Genomic DNA, 19,564 nt, shown 5'->3' with positions numbered 1-19,564 from the left:
CCCTTCCCACTGCTGCCAGCTGTGGTGACACCTCTGCATGTTATTTATCTTCTGCATCAGCCCAGCTGCCTCTCAGGGCACCTCCACCCAAAGTGGTGAGTTCAGCCCTATGGAATGATGAGTGGGTTATTCTGGAGAAGCAGCACAGCCCAGACTGGTGGCAGCAGGAGCTGGGGCTGCTCTGTGGCCGCAGCTGGGATGCTGCATAGCTCAGTTCAGGGGAGTGGCTACCACATCTCTGATGTTCTGTTGCTGTGCTCAGGTACAGGGCCAGATGACAAGACAGTGTCACTGACCAGCTCAGGAAATGGAGTGGGTGAATGGTGGTTTGGCAGAGCTAATGGGCGGAGGATGAATTTAGCTCAGGGTTGCAGCCACAAGATGAGCCCATGTAATGTAAGATCCTATTGCAAAATATTGTTAAAAACAAAGGTGTCCTGGGTCCTCTCCTGGAGGGAGGTGGGGTGTAGTGGCATGTGGAAAAGCAGTCAGGAGGTAAGGGGAAGAAAGGTCAAAAGAGGTTGGCACTGACCAGAGAGCTGTCAGTACCTCACTCTGGGGAACAATAGGGTACAGGGGAGACTTGTGCTGGAGGAAGTAGAGCTGGAGATGTGTGCAGACACTATGGCAGCACAGTCGGACGTGTGTGGGATCCTGCAATACCCTCTTGCAGAAAGGAGCTCACAGCAACCGTCACCAGAGGTTCTGTGCACTGATAGGTTCAGATATGCCACAGATACAAATACCTTGTCTCAGGGCAAAGCACAGCACGTCAGGAGACACTACAACTCCTATCCCACTCTAGCTTCACACGCCTTTCATTTGTTCCTGGCTGAGCTCCGCCAGCCACTCAGGCCGTGTTGCCCAAGAGCAGAGGCAGAGAGTGCACAGACCTGCTCCAGAAGCCATCCGTATGTGGATGAACTTGTGTGGCAAAGGAGAGAGGCTGGAGCTTGGCACGAGTCTGTCAGTCTGAACGATCAAGAAACTGCGCCGTGAACTGAGGGTCAGCTTGGCCTCCCTCCGTGCTGAGCCGCTGGCAGAGCCGGCTGGGCTGGGCATACCTGCGGCAGGGGCTGCCAGCCGGGGCCTGGCCGGGCACTGCTGTGCGGGGCAGCCGGCGGCGAGGCCGGGCTGCCTCGGTGCCCCGCAGAGCCCCCGCGGGCTGCGAGGGCACCCGGAGGTCCCGGGCTCCAGGAAGGCGGCTCAGGTGCGGGCGCCGAGGCTCCCCGCGGCCCGGCGGCGGTCCCGGGGCGAGCAGGGCGGTCCCGCAGCCGCCGTGCAAGCGCCCTGGGCGGGAGCCGGTCCCAGGCTCTCCCAGCGCCGGCTTTTAACTCGCCCGGTGCCTTCTCGGCAGCGGTGAGAGACCGGAGGTGGGACGCACCGGGCCGGGGTCTCCGGGGCCCGCCGCGGCGCAGCCAGGCCTGACCTGGTGCACTCGGGCTCGCCGCGGCGGTGCCGAGCCCGTCGCCCTTTGTCCGCCGCCCCGGGGCAGGTGCGGGCGGCGCGGCCGGGGACAAAGCGGCCGCGGGCTCCCGGGCTGCTCCCGCCGCCGGCCGTGCCCGGGGCCGGGCGCGCTACCCCAGCGCGGTGCGGGCGCGGCTCCCGGCGCTCGGCCCCGGCGCCGCCGGCGGGTTTTATGCGCAGGGCGGCCGGCGGGCCGGCGGGGGTGGGAGGAGCCGGGCAGGTTGTGCCCGCCGGGCCCTCCTCCCTCGCTCCCTCCCCGCCCGGCGGAGAGGGGTCGGGGGAGGGGGCAGCATGGCCTGTCCGTCCGGCCCCTTTTCCAGCGCTCATCTGCCCCGGGAGTGCGGCGCCGCTCCTCGCTGGGAGAAGAGGTCCGAATGGAGACAGACGGCAGCCAGCCCGGCCTCGCCTCCCCGGACTCCCCGCACGACCCCTGGTACCGCCGAAGCGGCCGTCACCGGCCGCCCCCCCCCATCCCGCGCCCCCACTCCCCCCCCCCCCACCCCCCCGGTCCCGGCCGCGGCCGCCCCCTCCCCCCGGCCCCGGCCGCCCGGCCCGGGCAGGCGCGGCGGCGGCGGCGGTGCCGCTGCCAACATGGCCGATCCGCGCCCTCCCCTCCCCGCCCGGCCCCGCCGCCGCCACCCCCGCGGGGCGCCGCGGCCCCCCGGCGCGGCCCGGCTCACGGCTCTGTCCTTCCCCCCGCAGCAAAATGTTCATCGGGGGACTGAGCTGGCAGACCACGCAAGGTGAGCGCCGCGGCGGCCCCGCACCTGCCGCCGGGAACGGGGGTGGCGGGGCCGGGGCCGGGGCCGAGCCCGGCGGGGGCGGCGGGGCCGGGCCGGGCTGGGACATCCACGGTGGGTGATGTGCTTGCAGAGGGCTTGCGGGAGTACTTCAGCCAGTTCGGCGAGGTGAAGGAGTGCCTGGTGATGCGGGACCCGCTGACAAAGAGATCCAGGTGAGAGGCCGGGCCCGCGCCTCCCTTCGCCCCCGCCGCGGCCCGGCCGCCACTTTAACCAACTTTCTCTGTTCTCTCCGCATCCCCTCTCCTGCCCGGGCTGCGGGGCTCAGGGGCTTCGGGTTCGTCACGTTCATGGACCAGGCTGGCGTCGACAAGGTCCTGGCCCAATCCAGACATGAACTGGACTCCAAGACGGTGAGATGACTTCTCTCATCTCAGGGGTGCATTTGCCGGTGGAGCGGCTGTGCTCGCAGCAGCTGTCGATTGTGGTGTTTGATTTCCAGTTACAGGCTGTAAACTATCGATTACTGATAGGGATCGATCGGCCCCTTCTCTGTCCCGCGCAGCCCGGCTGCCGCCCGAGCACCCGGCTTGCCGCTGGCCCGGGGCTGCTGTGCCCGTGTGGATCTGCAGATCCTGCTGGCGATTTTCCTCCAGCCTGTCAGTTGTAAGGTCCCTCCGAGGAGTGATGGTTGCCCTCTTGGAGCTGGAACACCTGGGTGCATTTGGGACAAGGATTTGCACCGGGAACAGACACGGGGCTGAGTTTGGGGAGAGCGGAGCCACCCCTTTGCCTGTGGACTGCTGAGCACCGCACCCTCCTCCGGGGCTGCCACTCCCCAGTGCCCAGGCCCTGCTTCCCCTGGCCATGGTGGGCTGCACCCCCTCCTCAGTGGAAAGCCTTCGTGATGCACACCCTAGAGACTCTCCTGTGCTTTCCCTGGGCGAAGTTTTTGTAACGGTCATGGAGGTTCAAGACTTTATTGTCTCTGAGCGTGGCCAGCGCCCGCCCATGTGGGCCACCACCGGCCTCGGAGCGGCTGTGGCTCTGGCCCTCGCTCTGTGAGTAGGGGCTCAGGAGGAGCCCAGCTGTGCTAGCAGAAAGATTTCAGTGGTTCCCCAGGTCGATGTTGTGTCGTGCCCGGTCCTGCCTTGCAGATCTGTGGCACTGTGTAGATGTGCAGGATGTTTCAGGGGGTGGGGGTGAGGTGTCTGAGTGGGAGGTCCCTTCCCTTTGGCTTTAGTGACTTGCCTTCCCCAGAATTCCTTATTGCTGCCCCGGGGTGAAGGTGAGGGTAGGGTTAGGGGAGCAGTGGGGTCTGTCAGGGGGTTACATGATGAGGGGAAACATTCTGGCTCCAGGCACAGGCTGCTGAGGAGTCTAAACGTGCAACTTTATTTCTTCCAGCGCATGGCTCGGGCGCCCTGTCCTTTATCTTGGCAGAAGGGAGAGGGCGGGAGAGCGAGACCCCCTTTCTTAGGGTTTACGGCGTGAGTTGCAGTGAGATTTATGTCTGTTCCTGTTTAACTGCCTGGATCGCTCCCTTTGATGTGCACAGGTCCTTCCTCCCCACGGGAGCTCCCGGTTAAACCTACCCCAGCCTTCCTGGCCAAGGCTGGGTCCCCTGGACTCCCAGCCCTCCTCCTTTCAGGAGTGATGTAAAGTGAGTTTTGCTCTGGGGGAGGGTTATGGTAAAGCCTTTGAGGAGGGCCCAGGGTTTGGGGCTTTTTTCTTTCTCTTTTTTTTACTAGCCTATGTAAACAGAGTGTCTGCTCAGCTAGTCCTGTCCTGAGCCCGTGGGCTGGCATAGACCCCTCTTGGATAGGCAAATGATGGATGTTTGTTGTCGCTCTAATCCCGAAAGCATTTTGGGGCCAAGAGTGAGCAGAAACCCACAGTCTCTGTTCTTCTTCCCGACCTGCTGCTGCCGCCTGTGGGAAGCCACTCTACAGCCCGCCGGGATGGCAGGAGGGACGCAGGGCAGGGCAGGGCAGGAGGGACGCAGAGCCGGGCAGGGCAGGGCTGGCAGGGAACAGAAGGGGCTCCCTCATGGCGCAGGGTGCGTGGGGACCTCCAGCTATTGAAATTCCCGGCTGCATCTGCTCGCTCTCCCCGCCAGCGCGGCAGAGGGAAGGGGGGCAGTTTCGCCAGAGCCCTTCCTTTGTTAGGAACTTTGATCCCTTCCCTCTTTCCTTTTTCAGCTGGGGCAGATGTTTTGGGGTGCTTTGCCTGGTGAGAGGTTGTTCTCCTGGTACAGCATGGAGCCCTGTGTCCCCTTTCCCTGCCGAGCCGGAAGGCTCTGTGAGTCATGGGTTAAATGACACAAACTCATCCGAATCCTAATTTAGGGGTTTACGAAATTTTGCAGGAAAAGGCCTGGTGTCCTGAAAGGCCTTCTCTCAGGGCTTGGTGTCTCCTGGCAAGCAGCTCTTGATAGACAGTGTCTGCCCAACTTGTTGCTTCATTGTTTTCCAATTCTTCCTACCCTAACGAGGGCTGTTGGCCCGATTCTCCAGGGAAACCTTATGCTTTTCAGATTCCTCTTTGTTTTTAAGTGAGATAGCAGCAGTCTACGGGGTTATTGATGAAAATGCTTGATATGGGAACTGGCTTTGCAGTCCCAAGGTGAAAGACTTGCGTAAAGAGCTGTGGCTGTCCACTGCCTTGAGCTGGCTCCTGATGTGCTGTGGGCAGAGCGGGCTTGGCCCTGCTGGGTCACCCTCTTGTTTCTTTGTTGCCACTCCTGAGTTCTTGCTGGGTTTGTCTTTTGTGGGGGAAGGAGTGATGTGTGGCTTGGGCAGCACAGACCAGCGGGGTGAAGGTGGTCTGGAGATGTGATGAGTGGACAAACCCAGTCCTGAGGTCCTGGAGGGTCCTTGCCTGGCCTGCCACTGCTTTGGGGCGTTGATGTCAGCTGGGTTAACACAGGACTTACGTGACCTGAGCTATTGAACGGGGCTGTAGGTGGCTTGTGGAGCATTACAGAGGAGCCTGGCCGGCCCATGGATACACCTGCAACGTCAGTGGGATTCCTCATCCCCAAAGCCTTGTGGGGTGAAGTGGAAGCAGTTTGAGCTCAAGTGACTGCCACTCACCTCCGCCTGATCTTGAGGTTTTGTGTATTTGGATGCAATCTGAGCAATCCTGAATGCTCTTACTCTTAGCAGATTTCTATCTGGGTTTGTAGAAAGGATCCATTACGTCAGTGGGTGCCACTGAAACACAACGCTTCCAGGGCTGTTTGTTTTAACACCAGAAATGACAGAATAAGGTACCAGTGCTTTTGCTTTAAGCAGAAAGACTCCAGGCACCGAGGAGCAGTCCAGTTCGAGTAACTTGAGTCCGGCAGCGAAGTCGCTCCCCTGCGCGTGTTCCCAGGGCTGCCCCTGCGCCGGGCGCCCCGGCCTCCCTCTACCTGCAACAATGGCTGGTTGTGCAGAAGAATTTGCGAAATGACTGCCTGCTCCCTCCAGCCAGGAGGACACGTTATCTCTGCCCAGTTGATCACACTCAGGGTAATGAGAAAATGAGGCTGAGCTTAGCATTGCTGAGTATGAAAGCATCTTCTTGGCAGGAGCTGAATGACACTGGCTGAGAAGTAAAAGACAGTAGATTATTGTTTTTGCTTATTATCTGCCATCAACCTCCTGGTCTCCTGCCGTCCCCTGTCCTCAGAATTCACTGTGGGTGTCTGCACTAGCCAGGAAGCGGTGGGGGAGGCTGTGTGTGTGTGTGTGTGTGTGTGTGCAGGGAGGGGAGGGGATGGCCAGTTCAGATGCCCCAGCGAGGCACCGGAGGGTTATGCTGATCTGCTGCCTCTTGGAGCGTGGGGAGGGAGGTTTATTTTTGAGTTTATTTGTGCTCTTCACTTTTGCCTCTGTTTACTTACGTGCTGAGTTTATTTATGTTGTAGGCTGTGAGTCAGGATGGAGGTGGTGAAGGCAGGGAGAAAAGCTGGTGGAAGGGTGCAGGGAGGCCGAGCTCTGGGGCTGTGTGACAAGTGAAAGGATGTGGGACGGGAGGCCAGCCAGGCTGGAAAGCTGAACAAAGCAGCCAGAGGAGCTGGAGAAATACAGCTTCCATTTGGGCTGCTTTTGCTGCCGGGCTCATGGGACAAGGCTCCAGGCTGCCCTCCCAGCTGCAGCCTGTCCTGCGGGGATGAGCCAGACCTGCCTTTTCCACAGGTCTTTGTAAGCTGATTTGTAGGTCTGGATCATCCCTGACGTGATGTAACTTTACAGGAGTTGCTGTAAAAATAGGCTGTAAAGAGAGAGGTGGCTGATGAGAAGGAGAGGAGGCTTTGTGGGTGTTTGGCTTGCAGCTGCATGAGTGTCGTCCCGGCTTTTGTGGTGGTGTGAGGCCAATACAGGCAGGCGCTCATCCGTGCTGAGCCCAGCAGAACGCGCAGCACCTGGATGGCGGCGCGGGGTTGGCAGCAGGTTTACAGCCAAGCTGAACAGGCACAATGGAGGGAGGGCTCAGCCCGCAGCAGAGGCATCCGCATTGTGTGTGCAGCAGCCTGGGGAGGGGGCCCTGGGGCCACAGCCTCCCCGGCCCTCGCGGTCATTTGTGCCGTCCTATCTACTCTTTTATTTCTTCACCCTGTGTTCTGTAGGACAAAGTGTTTGGCTTTGTGGTGCTCTGCCTCTTTCCTGTCCTGTCACTACGCAGGTGAGCTGTGTATTTGTAGGCAGAGTGGACGGAGAGAGCAAAAAGGCTAAAGAAAGCACTTCTATATGAGGCCGGTGATCAGGGCAACCAGGGCCTGGCCAAGGGGGAGGTGCAGCCCAGCCTCTTAATCCCAGCATGTGATGGGCTCTGGGTGCGTCTGGCCGGTGCTCAGCCAGAGACAGACCACTGCATGCTGGGACTTGTAGTCTCCCTGGATTACACCTTACGGAGAGGGAAAGATGTCCTCAGCCAGCTTCACCGTATGCTCCTTCGTTGGGTTTTTAGCAAGGTGCCACGTGGGCAGAGGCAGCTGTGCACATGGAGGAAGCCTGTGCCTGTAAATAGGCAGTGAAAGCGTGTTCACCTGTTCTTCCCCACATCTCTTTCAGATTGACCCGAAGGTAGCGTTCCCTCGCCGAGCACAGCCCAAGGTAAGCACCGAGGCAGCCCTTGCCACCCCAAAGGGGGAAATTCCTGGGGGTGAATCTTGTCCCTCTGTGCAGGGTTGTCAGAGCATACTACGGGGTGTCCCTGGGGTCTGCTCAGGACTTGCTGGGGGCAGGAGCTGCCGTTGCACCACCAGCTCGATGTGCGGTGCTGCAGTTTGCATGGCCCAGAGGAACCGGGAGCCTCCTGGTTGCACTTTAGGATGCACTGCTTGGAGCTGGTGAAATAAATGCTGCCCAAGATGAAATTAGTCCTTCCAAGGTTGCAGCCAGTGTCTGGAAGTTTGAGGCCAAAGGAGATCCAGTACAGCTCTGTGCTGTGGTGTTGTACAGGTGGAAGGAGGGTTGTGTGTGTGCACAAATAGGTACATGGAAGGGAGAAGGAGAAGGGTTTCATTTTGTGAAATGCCCTTGTGTGTTTCAGCACTGGAAAAGGCAGGAGGAGTTTGATGTTGGAGCTTGTCTACAGGAGGTTCTGGCATCAAAATGCACAGTTGCAAAAACTTTTTCCAGGCATGCAGCTAAAAAGTTTTAACTGAGGAGCCAGCAGCAGGCTGGAGACTGCCTTTGGATTTTTGGTCTCCCTTTAACTTTCCTCTTGGATGGAAATTTGAAGTTCAGAGTCTCGATTCCAGGTGCTGTCAGAGGAGAAAGAGTTGTGGAGGGAAGCAGGGTCAAGAAGCAGAGAGGGAAGAGGAGGCTGGTGCCGGGAGGGAAGTAAGGGGGATCAGGCACTGAGAACAATTGGTGAGCAGGTATCCCGAGTAACTGGAGCCAGGAAGCACATGGTAGGAATTGGGTTAATTCCATTAAGCAGTTTGGTGACAGAAGGTGCTTTAGTGTTAGAACGGGCTGCTCTCCAAGCCAGGGAATTGCTGCGGATTAGCCCTATGCTCCTTGGGGTAATTAGGACCATGTGTTCCTCTGAGAGCAGGGGTGTAGCCAAGCAGCAAAGGGGAGGGTGCAGCTGGAGAGCCGGTTCAAAGGATGTCGGTGTGCCTCAGTCTGGCAGCAATGGCCCCTCTCAGGGTAGTTTTCTTCCTTGTCCCAGTTGCATGAGTGACAAGTGGCAGAAGGAGCTTCTCTTTGCCTTCTTGCAAAGGCAGAAGAGATTTAACTGGAGAATTGCCTGGGCTCTGTTTAAGTGACTGGGGAATGGATGTGAAATGTGGCTTCTTCCACGCACGACCGGATGCTTTGCAGTCAGTGGGGGAAGCCTCGAAGCCCCTGTGGCTGCAGGGCTGCTGCCCATCTGTCTGCACCGGGCAGCTTGGAGCTGGCTACTGGAGGAGCCCCAGGGCTGGCGAGGGCACAGTGCTGCCCCGTGTCTTTGGGGTGGTATCTGGCTGCCATGAGAGCAGCAGCAGCTCTTCAGGGACAGGGGCTGGTACTGTGCTTCTCATGGGGTGAGAAGCACAGTACTGGTTGGGCACCAGTTAGCACCATGAGGGGCGAGAGCATGAGCTGGGGTCTGGCATGGGGCAGATCTGGCAGCTGTGTTTGGCTGGAGGGCTTTGAGGAGGTGGAAGTTCAGCTGCAGCAGAGGGGAGGCAGTGGCCTTTGGAGGCTCGTTCTCTGCTCACCCTGCGTTTATTCGCTGAATTCCTGTCCTTCCCTTTTCCAGATGGTGACCCGAACGAAGAAGATATTTGTGGGTGGTCTGTCCGTGAACACTACTGTGGAGGATGTGAAGCAATATTTTGAGCAGTTTGGGAAGGTAAGTCTCTCAAGTGGTGCTGGATCAAAGCTGTTACTTCTGGGGCAAAAAGCAGTTTTCTGAACTTCTGTGGAGGTGGGATTAAGAGCTTGTGAGTCTTTTGCACAGGGCTAAGTAGATTGAAGGTCAGCCACAGACAGGAGGTGGTTGCAGTGCCTTTGCAGGGGCCACAGCTGCTGACTCCTGCCCTGTGATGATTTGAAACAAAGAGTCTGTGCTTGTTGCTGGCGTTGGGAGGACCTGCACTAAGGGTCTTCCAGTTTTTACCTATCCAAAGGCCTCCTGTGGCCCACAGGTTTGCAGTTTGTCCAAGCGCCGCAGGAAGGTTTGTGAACGCTCCTAACAGAGAAGCTGCAGCATCAAACCTGTGACTTTGGCTTGTTTCTAACTCAAAGTCTTCTGGGTGATATTTTGATAATCCTTTACTAAAAAACAAGCCTTTTGGTCCTGAAACTTCTGCTGAGTCTTGAACAAATGGTGATGTCTGAAGGAAATCCATCACTGTGGCTGTCCCTTGTGTTGGACTGGATCTTCTGTGCCAGCTGGTGGCTCAGGGCAGGTGGGCTTCCTGGGGATGGAAGTCAGTTGTACAGTGGCCTGTCGTGGCCAGGTGTGCAAATTGTGAGCCAGGACTGAATCAGAGGATAGAAGGGGACTCAGTTTTGGCCTTTCAGCTGCGTCAGGAGGTTGTGAGCATTCCCAGGAGCAATCTCAGTAGTATTAGATTGAAGGATCCCAAGAGTTTTAATGGGATTAGGAACTGAAGGGGATCATTGTACCCAAATGCTGAATGCGGTCACCTCTGGGGCACAGCTCTGGGGCTGTTTCGCTGTTCGGTAGTGTTGTGTGTGGATTTGTTGTTTGGGGCAGGAAGTGTTGGCTTCTGTGGCTGTTAGAACCCTCCTGCCTGGCTATGGGGGCAGTAATCTGGCCAGGATATTGCTGATAGCATCATGAATGTGGAGGAAAGTACCACAGGAACTGTAGAGTGTGAGGGGTGGGGGCTTTGGTATTTATTTTCTTCTTCTGAAGAAGACACATTATTTGTGAGAGGAATGGGAGTTTTGTAACCAGTTTTGCCTTATTGTTGGAGCTTTGGGGCACAAAAGCTGAAACAAGTGTTTGCTCCGTATCTTTGTTCAGCTTCTGAAGTCGAATCTGCATGTGACTACAAAGTGGGACTCCTTTCGTATTCCTGTTCAATCTGAAGGTGGTTATAGCAAAAGTGGTCAGATATCCCCACATTAGCTAGTCATTAGCTCTGTGAGCCTTTGTCTTCTATTGGAAATAAACACAGTCTGCTGTGTCCCCAAGAGGAATCACCACTGAAGGTGGTGGTGTCCATGGGTCTTTGGGGTCTGAGGCTATTAGTTTGACTTGCACATGCTTCTGCACTGCTGATAGATGTGTTTGATAGGAAAGCAGAATGTCTTGGCTGTAATCTCCTTTTAACCTTAACTATACCTCTGTTAATTTGAAGCAGAAGCATGTCATGTAGCACTGGCTTTATGAGCAGTTGTGATTGCTCTAGTTTGAGATGTACTTTCCAGTTCTTTTGGGTTGTTACGTCCCTCTTGTTTAATGATCACGTTCTGAAAGGTGTCCTGACGTCAGGAGACTGCCAAGAACTGGTTGTGTCAGATTGTTTTCTTTGGGACTGGGCAGAAGGGAGAGATCTGCATGGCTCAGTGCAATTCATTTTCAAAGAGCCAACATCCGGCCCTCAAAATCCTGAGGCCCAATGCAGCTGGCCTCTGGGCTCTGGGGAGTTTCCATGGGGAGAGGTCAGGGCTGGTCAGATTGACTCTCTGTTTTTGGGGCAGTTTTCTGACTCATCTTGAGCATTTCATCTGAGGAGAGATTCCTCAGAGCTCTTGTATAAAGCATCTCTCCCAGCCTGTAATCATCTTCCAGGCTAAGCCTCAAATAATTCACTGAAGGCCAGGAGGACTGTTTCCTGGGAAGCTCTCTCCAGGTGGATGCTCCGTGTGGGCGATGCACAGGGTGGGGGAAAGGTTGTTCCAGAGGGAGGCTGCAAGGTCCTGAGCTTTGAATGCACTGCCCTGGTTTCTAGGCCTAAGAAAAGCCTGTTGCCTTCAATTTCAGATGTGACTCATGGAGAATACGATTTTGGTGCACAGGCTCTTTTGCTGTTTGTTTATGATACTCTGGGGCCTCCTAGCTTTCACAGGTCTCTTAGGATCCCTCCTTTAGCACTGGACTCCGTGAGCCTCATCTCCTTGACTTCTGGTGCCTTTTCATGGGAGGTGGTGAGGCCTCAGTTGTGTTATCCTCATCTAGGCAGGCCTGTCTGAAAAATGTTTTCAAAGCCATTTGGGCCAGTGCTACTCCTGGGATTGGATTGGGACCGTGTGAAAAGGAATTGTTAAGGAAGCCCTTTTAAAGCATTTCCTTGGAGGACTTACCCTCTGAGGAAATGGCTTTGTCCGTGTTCTCTCATCTTCCGAGCAGACTTAAGAGTTTTCTAGGATGTGGCAGAAGAAAAATTGCTCCTCTTTCCTCCTTCCAGTCCATGGAAGTATGGGAACACTTAGGATCTATAGAAGAGAGAGGGGAGAGCACCAAGTCATGCTGTCTTCCTCGGGATCAAGGTACCAGATTCCTGGGGTTGATTTTTTAGTCAATCTTTGAGAATCCAGTGGCAAGCTCAGTTCAGATTTCAGCTGCAGGGAGAGATCATCCTCTGCTTCTGAGGACAAGAGAGTACAGACTGCTGAGTGGATTTTGGGTGAAGGTTATCTTCTAGGTAACCCTCAGGCCACTAGCCTAAATGTGTGTTACATTTGCCACCACTTCAGGCCTTTGAATTAGGATAGATTCTGTTTGAAAAATACATTTTAGTCCAGACTGGAAGTACGCACGTGCTGTCGGAGCTGGGAGAGGAAGTGCTATGGTCCGCAGTACAGATGAGCTCAAATTAGATTACCATGATGTTCTCTGCAGTCCAAGTCCGTGAACTGCAGTTAGCAAGGTGCATCTTGGGTCAGAAGCAGCACACCTCGTGTGTCCATCACCAGGAAAAAAAGGAAGTCTGGTTAGGCTGGAGATGAAATGGTTTCCTATCTCATAAACCAAAATTCCCAAGTCTGATTTTTTCCGTGTTGTCATTTCTGCTTGTTGTCCTAGTTTTGTTTTGTTTTGTTGCCTTGCTGTATCCAAAACCTTGTCTCAGCTTTGTAAAGCAGAAGTGGCAAAAGAAAAAGGAAAATGAGTGAGGAGGAAATCCATCAGTATTACTTGGGGACAAAGAAATAAAAGGAGAGACTGGCACCCCAGTTCTTCACATCAAAATGCTTGGTTTTAAGAGGCACAAAGGGTGAAGCTTCAAAGAGGATCCCAAATACAGTGAGAGTTTCTCTGCTTCAAAGAAGGATCACTTCTCATTTTTCTTCCTGTCTAAAACTGTGAATGAAAAATACAGGCTGCTATTTTCCTGAGGAAAAAAACACAAAGGTTTGAGTTTTTTAGTGCAGAGAGACTGAGAATTGCTCTCAAGCTGGCTCTGGTTTGTCAGGTGCAGCTGCTCGGGCTTTGAACATAGCAGGATCTCTAGGAAACACTTCTGGCTCCAAAACTCGCATCTCTCAGATGCAAGCGAAGGCCATGGACATGCTTGCTAAAGGAGATGATTTTTTCAACTGTAGGACAGAAGTCCTGGAAAGAATTGCATTCACAGAATGTGTAGCCAAGTATCTTGGCTTAAGTTGGATGGTGTTGGAGATCTTTAGACTGCACAAGGAAGCATTTCAACTGCCTCTCTAGATTCCAGCTGCCACCCTCACTGAAACCTGAAACAGAGGAGGAAAGTATCTTGCAGCTATCACCTCAGGCATAGCTAGTCCTCTGTCTAGCTCAACATGTATGAGAATCCCTTAGAGGAGCTCAAGTCCCAGCTTCCTCCTTTTCCACTTCAACCTGTGGGAAAGTGTTGCTCTGTACCCTTTTTTTTGGGTGAGGGAGGAAGGTTGTCCATCAGAGTAATGTATTTGGACAATTGAGTCTTTGATCTTGGAAGCAAGATTATTTGTTTCAAATCCTAACTGTAAAAACGCGGATCATCTTTCAAGGGTTGGTCTGATGAGGTTTTGTGGTGGTCAAATAAGTTGCAAGACAGGAGTCTCCAAACAAATAAGTGCTTCTTGTCATGGAGCTTACCTAAGGTGTGAAATCTCTGCCCCAAGATGATGTTACAGAAATCTGCAAGGGCTCCAAAGTGATTGTACAACTTAATGGAAGGTCTTTTAGATACACAGACACCTCTTTCAGGAAATACCCAAATTCACAAGTGGCTTGGAAAATGATGGAGTATTTTGGGGTTTATCTTACTATGCCTTGTCTGGTCTTTATCTTCTTCCAAAGGTGTCTGGTGTTGGTTGGTATCCTGGGGGATGTTGGGCAAAGTGGGCCCCAGCCCTAAGTTGATGCAGCCAGTCTTTTGTTTGTCATCAGAAGTTGATTCTTTCAGAACCTAGAAGTGCAGAGGTACTGGAGGAAATGGGGGCCTGGACCCGATTTTCTGAGGTTTGAACTCATGGCTTTCCTGTGTGCTTTTGCATTTTGTGAAGCAGAAGTGCAAGAAGTGTATTCACAGTGACATCTTTGCATGACTCACTAATCAGTCGAGGCTCCAAGGGTGCTTGAGAAGTGCTTAAAACGAGTCTGCATCTCTCCCTGGGCCTGCAGGTGATGTGTGCATGTGGCTGAGTCGGATACGAAAGCTCGGCCTTTCTGGGAGGCAGATCGTGCCCAGAGAGATCTGCTCTCTAAAAATATCCTGGAGGCAAACAAGAAAAAAGATCTGCTGAGGTCTGAGGACGATTCTGACCTTTAGGCTGCCATCTAATACTCAGTCCAAATTCTGGACTGTTTGCCTGAGACAGGTTCTGAGATCTCACTGGGGCAACGACTCCTGTCCTGACCGAGAGAAACCCGCTGTTTCTGAGGTGCTGGATTTGGTGAGGGTTTGAGTGTGTCACAAATGCATATTCATGTACACCTGCCAGAAAAATGGTGTGGTTGACTTGGGTATATTAAATGAGTTTTCCCTGCTGAGTCCTTGGAGGAGCTTTAGATAGCGATGGGGAATTTCTTTGAAGGAAGCCTCGTTCCTGTGCCTGCAGTGGACGTGATTTCCCTCTGTTTGGATCGGGAGAATGTTAATTAATTAATCCCTAATCTGCCACTCTCTGGAAATTTCAGGGATCAAAGCTACTTGTCAACATGCTGTGGATTTCCAAACTGGATTTTGGATTTTCTTCCACAGATCAGAGGGCAATTTATGCAAATTGTCATGTGTAAGATGGTTGCAGGGAACAGATGGGGAGGGGAGGCGAAGGGGAATCTGATCACCTCTCTTGCGGCAGTAGGCAGTTTGGCTCTTGGTAACAATGCCTCTGGAACAAAGGGTTCTCTGTGCTCCGCATCTGGTAGGCAGATAGCCAAAAATGCTGTAGCACTAATGGTCATTCAGGTCTTCAGTGGCTCATTTGATACTTGCCAGGTGCCCACGGCACGGTGCGAGAGCGGCAGGAGCACCCGGCCAGGCCGTCCCGCTCACCTGCCCCACGGAGCGGGCTCTCGGGTGAGTCCCACCCCCAGAGTCTTGACAACATCTTTGCAGAGCAGGGTAGGAAGGGTCCTGGTGCCGCTGGTGTGTCCTCCCCAGAATCAGCCTGTGCTGTTGGAGCAGCTGGGAGAACCTCACGAGGATGCTGATGCGCTCCCTTGACTCTCAAGGGAGTTCTGGGTTGTTCAGTGTGTATTTCCCATGTTGAAGCTGTCTTGGCAGTTACCATTACTCTGCCTGATTTTTCTACAAATGTGTTGCCACGGTTCCTTGTAGGACCAGCCCAGCCACCTTCAGTGGCTGTTCAGGTGGAAGATGCCAGTCTCTCCAAAGCCTTTGCTTGAGTATTTCCAACTTCCTCCACGATCTGCCCCTGTGGACGTGCATCCAATGTTCTTCAGCAAACCCGTGTTGGGCATTTTGTTACTATTTTTTTTACCTCTGCATGAGGCTGGCATCGGCTTCCTCTGTTGCAGACACCTGTGAGTGTCCCAGGAAGACTGAAATATGTTGGAGTGGGAGTAAACCACTGAAAACAATCAGGCATTTTGACCAAAGACAGGTGGATGGTACTGCATTCCACTTTGGTATGAAACGCCTCACATCTGTGCACCTGAAGGTGCTGGCTAGGCTGAGGGCTGCTTTGGTGGAGTGTCTCTGAAACCCGTGACTGTCCCTTTTCCTGCCTGTCACCACCACATGGCTCTCACCACACCAGGTGCTGGTGTGAGAAGGGCCCGGCTCCTCTTGGGAAGGTGCCGCCTGCCGCCCTCCTGCAGGAGATCTCAGTAGGGGCAAACCCATGGAGGGTTAGAAGAGTTCCTCCCCAGGGACAAACCCTTTTTTCACTTTCTGAATGCATTACCTCCACCGAGCCTGCCCCTGAGCTGCCCTGCCGCAACTAGCTGCCGAGAGTCACGTCCCGTGGTGGGGTTCCTTGGGAAGGACGCTCCCAGAGAGCAACAGGCACTGCTTTGGGGACTCCTCTTTTCCTGGACAGTTTTGACCCTTTGGGCTAAGCACGGGGAGAGACACCATTCCTCAAAATTAACAAGACCTGAACTTCTAACCTCAAAAGTTGGGTAACTGCAGCCTGGACCAGCAAGTGCGAAAGTTCCTTGGGAGAGAGCCTTGACCACTAAGCCAAACAGTTTTCTAGCAAAGTGATCTGCTGCTTTGACTGTGTTTAAAGAACTGAAACAAATATTTATTTAAAGGAGGGGGGAGAGCATAGGGAGAAGGACAATTCACGCAGCAAAACCCCTTTGTTAAGGTGCAGTTCCCATCACACGTTACTTCCACGCCCCATTCAACACGGACTTAGGGGTGTTCTGTCCACACAGTTCTCTCGGGCAGCTGGCCCATTCCGCCTCTGCCAGCCAGGGCTCGCTGCTGCCCCGCGGCACGGCGCAGACCCCGCGCCCCGTCCCTGGCCCGGGCGCGCTGCCGTGCGCGGGGGCGCCAAGATGGCGGCGGCGCTGTCCCCGCGCGCTGCGAGAGGGCGCCGCCGGCGGCGGGGCGGGCGCGGGCCGGCTTTGTGCGGGCGCTCAGCGGGCGGCAGCGGCCATTGGCGCGCGCGTTGCCGTGGCGACGGCCCCGCCGGCGGCCGCCTTTGTTGGGGCCCGGCGCGGCGCGGCCCAGCCGGGAAGGGCCCGGCGCGGCGGCCCCGGGGGGAGGGGGGGGGTCGGTTCGCGGCCACAATAGCTGCCCGCCGGGGCTGCCGTCCGTGCCTGGTTGTGGCTGGGAAGTCGGTGCCTTTGGCGGCGGTGTCTCCATCCTCCCGGCGGTCAGTGCTTGGTGCGGGGCCTCAGAGAGCCGTGTGAGCCGAGGCACGTGGGCCCCATCCCCTTGCCTAGCTGCGGGGGTGATGGCAAGAGATGGGGCGGATCTGGGGCGCAGCTGGTGTGAGCCCGGGCCCCTGGCAGGGTGCTGGACGTGGTGCTCTGTGGGCACAGGTGAGGCCTCTCTGCCGGCTTCACAGTGCGCGGCCTGTCCCACTGGCCTTTGTCAGCTCCAGCTGCACCCCCCAGGGCTACAGGACCCTGTGTTACCTCACAGCACTGACTGTGTGCTGTCTGAGACCACCCAATTCATCTCTCCCCTTGCCTTAGAGGGACACAGGAAGATGCTCTCGTATAGGTTTTGTTGGCAATAAAAGCCGCCAGTGGTAGCTGTGCACGGTTGAAGCCCTTGAGTGGGGTGAGACGTTCACATGTCATGTATATCTACCCATACATATCAATCTATCTTAGGTGTAGCTCATGGCAGGAAACAGTTTTCAAATAGGTTATGTGTTCTTGTAAATATGCCTTCATCAGATGTTTTGGGGTGCTGGGAACACTCCTGATCTCAAATCACCATCAGAAACTTAGTAAGAGGCTCAAGCAGAGGAGGCTGCAGCTCTCCTCTGGGCATGTGGGACATGGTTTGGGATGAAGTGGTTGTGCATCTCCCAGCTGCGAGTGCTCAGGTGCCCCGGGAGTGCCACGGCCATTGCCCAGGGCGTTGCTGTGAGGTGGCGTGGGCGTGCGCTGGGCGCTGCCGCTTGCAGCTGCTCCCACTTTCTAGGCTCAGCAAAGAAGAGGTGGCTGCTGGGGCTAGACGGGCAGAGTAAGTCAGCAGCTGGGCTGTGCTTGTCCCCACTGGGTTTCTGTTTCATGTGCCCATCTCTCATCCTGGTGGGTTTGCAGGATCTAGCTGCCTGCATTGAAGTCGTTGGGAGCGGCAGCACTGCAGAGTGCCATTGACACGGCCTTCTCTCAGGGTTACTGGGGACAGCTCAGTGCCCAACCTTTCTGGATGGAAGAATGGATCTAGATTAAAAAAATGAACCAAAACCAAGACAGGAAAGCCCCTTGAAACATTTTTAAGCTGTGTCATGTTTCCACTCAGCATGTCACAGTTGTGCTGGCAATGTGAAGGGAAATGGTGCAGGGGCAGGAGGGAGCGGCGATGGGGATGGGGAATGGCAGTGTGGTGAGCTGCTGACAGCCCCCATCTCCTTGGCTGTGTCTTGGGAAGCTGCTGAGGAATTCCTTTCTGAGGAATGTCTGGCATTCCCTGTGGATCCAAATGGATGCTTGGCACATTTGTCAGGTGTTTGTTGGCTTGTCTGAGGGAGGCTGAGCCAGAATGGGAAGAGCGTGAGATGAACAGGAGACAGGTTGTTGTCCCCTGGCTCTTGTGAGGTGGACGTGTTGGACAAGTCCAAAGGCATCAAAGATGGTCTCTGTCTGATCATGTTGGTGCTGGAAACGTTAGTGAGGGCTCTTTCCATCCTGGTGGCACCGAGGTGGAGCTGGTGCCTCATGTTGTCCTGAGGACTGAGGTTAGGGGCCTTCTCCCTTCCCTGGCTGGATCTGTGGGCTCTTCACAAGCAAAGCCAGTGTCTGGCTGTGCCAGGGTTTGGTTTGAGTGCTGTGCCCTCACAGGTGGGCTATTTCAGAGAAATCAACAATGCAGATGCTGCCTAGAGACAAGGCGAAGGGGGAATCCTTTTGAAGAGTTGGGGGCACACAGGGCTCGCTGCTTGGGGAGCAGCTGTGTTGCGAGGAGGAGGAGGAGGAGGGCGGCTGGGGCAGCTGCTGGCCGGAGACTGCTGCTGCCTCCCCTGAGCACTTGCACGTCCAGTTTGATAATCGGATTAAGGCAGTGGTATTAGAGAGGAGGGATGGGTCAGTGGGACAGGTTTACACTGGGGCTTACAGGAGAGGATTGGAGTGTATATTTTAACCCCGCTGAGGCTGACCTGCGGAGCAGTGCGGTGCCTCTGCGAGGCAGCACCCAGCAGGACGATGAGGGGGCAAAGCGGCACCAGGCCGTGATGTGCTTGGTGATGTGCTGCCTGGGAGGAGAGCAGCCCCAGGCCGGCTGGGGGATGGGATCCGGCTGCCCCTCCCCCCGGGAAGGCAGCTCTGCTCAGGCCTTGCAGTAAATTTGCTCTAATTACAGCCTCCAGCAGTGGGAAACCTCACTTAGAGGAAAGGCTCCTCTGGGGTGGGGGTGGGGGCCTTCCCAGCTTTCCCAGGCAGCCTCTGTTGTCTGAGGCCTCTGCTTCCCCTGTCGCTGGGAGGCCCCTTATTCCTCTCCCCTCTCCAGCTTTGCTTCTCTCCCCCCCCTTTAATTCTCCTCTCCTTTGAGGCTGGGATTTGGTAACAATGCCTTCCCTGCTCCTTGCCCCCCGGCTGGAGCCCCAGGCAAACAATCGGGGTCGCTTGCTGCCAGGGGCTGGGCTGAGGGGGCAGCACCTGCCCCGGGCTGGTGGAGGGGCCGTGCTGGTTGTGGCTGGGGAAGTGCCTGGTGTGGTAGCTGATGTGTGTGCCTGCACACTGTTTCCTTTATGGGAGCAGGACGTCTCATCTTGATCTCCTCAGGTGTGCAGAGGCCTGGGAAGCTCTGCACAAGTGTGTCAGGGGATGCTTGTGGCAACAGTGATAATCTGATGGGAGCCCTTCTCTCTGCAGGTGGACGATGCGATGCTGATGTTTGACAAGACAACCAACCGACACCGAGGTGAGAGTGGCCTCGTGGCCATAGGAGAGGGAGCTGCACGGGGTTTGCCCCCTGCCTTGCCTCAGGAGGGGTTGGTCTCCCAGCAGCAGGGGACGTGGGTCGCAGCTGCTCTTTATCTTGCCTCCAGTCGCCCCATCCTTTTGCATCTGCATCCTTTACCAGCGTCCCTTGCAGCACAGAGGGCTTTTGTCCAGTACATTTCCTGTGCTGTAAACTCGCCGAGTTGCAGATATGTGAGAGGAGCCAGCCCTCTCCCCTCCCCTCTCCTCCCCTCCCCTCCCCTGCCCGCTCACCTCCGGGGCTCCAGCCTGCACTGAGTGTCTTACCTTGTCCTGGGTAATCTGAGCTCCGGGAAAGCTGACACAGGAGCCTGAGGAGTGCCTGCTTCTCGCCCCTTCCTCGGCCTGCAGCCTGCTTGTGCTCC

General features: G+C 55.5%; 1 protein-coding gene across 2 annotated transcripts in view; it reads left to right on the top strand.

Annotated features, from left to right (window-relative positions):
* The first annotated feature begins 1,678 nt into the window (after window positions 1-1,678).
* The window catches only part of MSI1 (musashi RNA binding protein 1), a 28,296-nt gene continuing 10,410 nt past the window's right edge, over window positions 1,679-19,564 (top strand). For both annotated transcript variants that reach the window (XM_062010437.1, XM_062010434.1), the window contains exons 1-7: window positions 1,679-1,900; window positions 2,170-2,210; window positions 2,341-2,422; window positions 2,536-2,620; window positions 7,268-7,309; window positions 8,949-9,041; window positions 19,092-19,140. In XM_062010437.1, the coding sequence (XP_061866421.1) occupies window positions 1,842-1,900; window positions 2,170-2,210; window positions 2,341-2,422; window positions 2,536-2,620; window positions 7,268-7,309; window positions 8,949-9,041; window positions 19,092-19,140 (451 nt within the window). In that variant the 5' untranslated portion in view covers window positions 1,679-1,841. The remainder of the gene's footprint in view (window positions 1,901-2,169; window positions 2,211-2,340; window positions 2,423-2,535; window positions 2,621-7,267; window positions 7,310-8,948; window positions 9,042-19,091; window positions 19,141-19,564) is intronic.

This window comes from Colius striatus, chromosome 17, assembly GCF_028858725.1.
Source record: "Colius striatus isolate bColStr4 chromosome 17, bColStr4.1.hap1, whole genome shotgun sequence".
In the NCBI taxonomy this organism is placed as follows: domain Eukaryota; kingdom Metazoa; phylum Chordata; class Aves; order Coliiformes; family Coliidae; genus Colius; species Colius striatus.
This window is presented reverse-complemented; position numbering and strand designations above follow the sequence as displayed.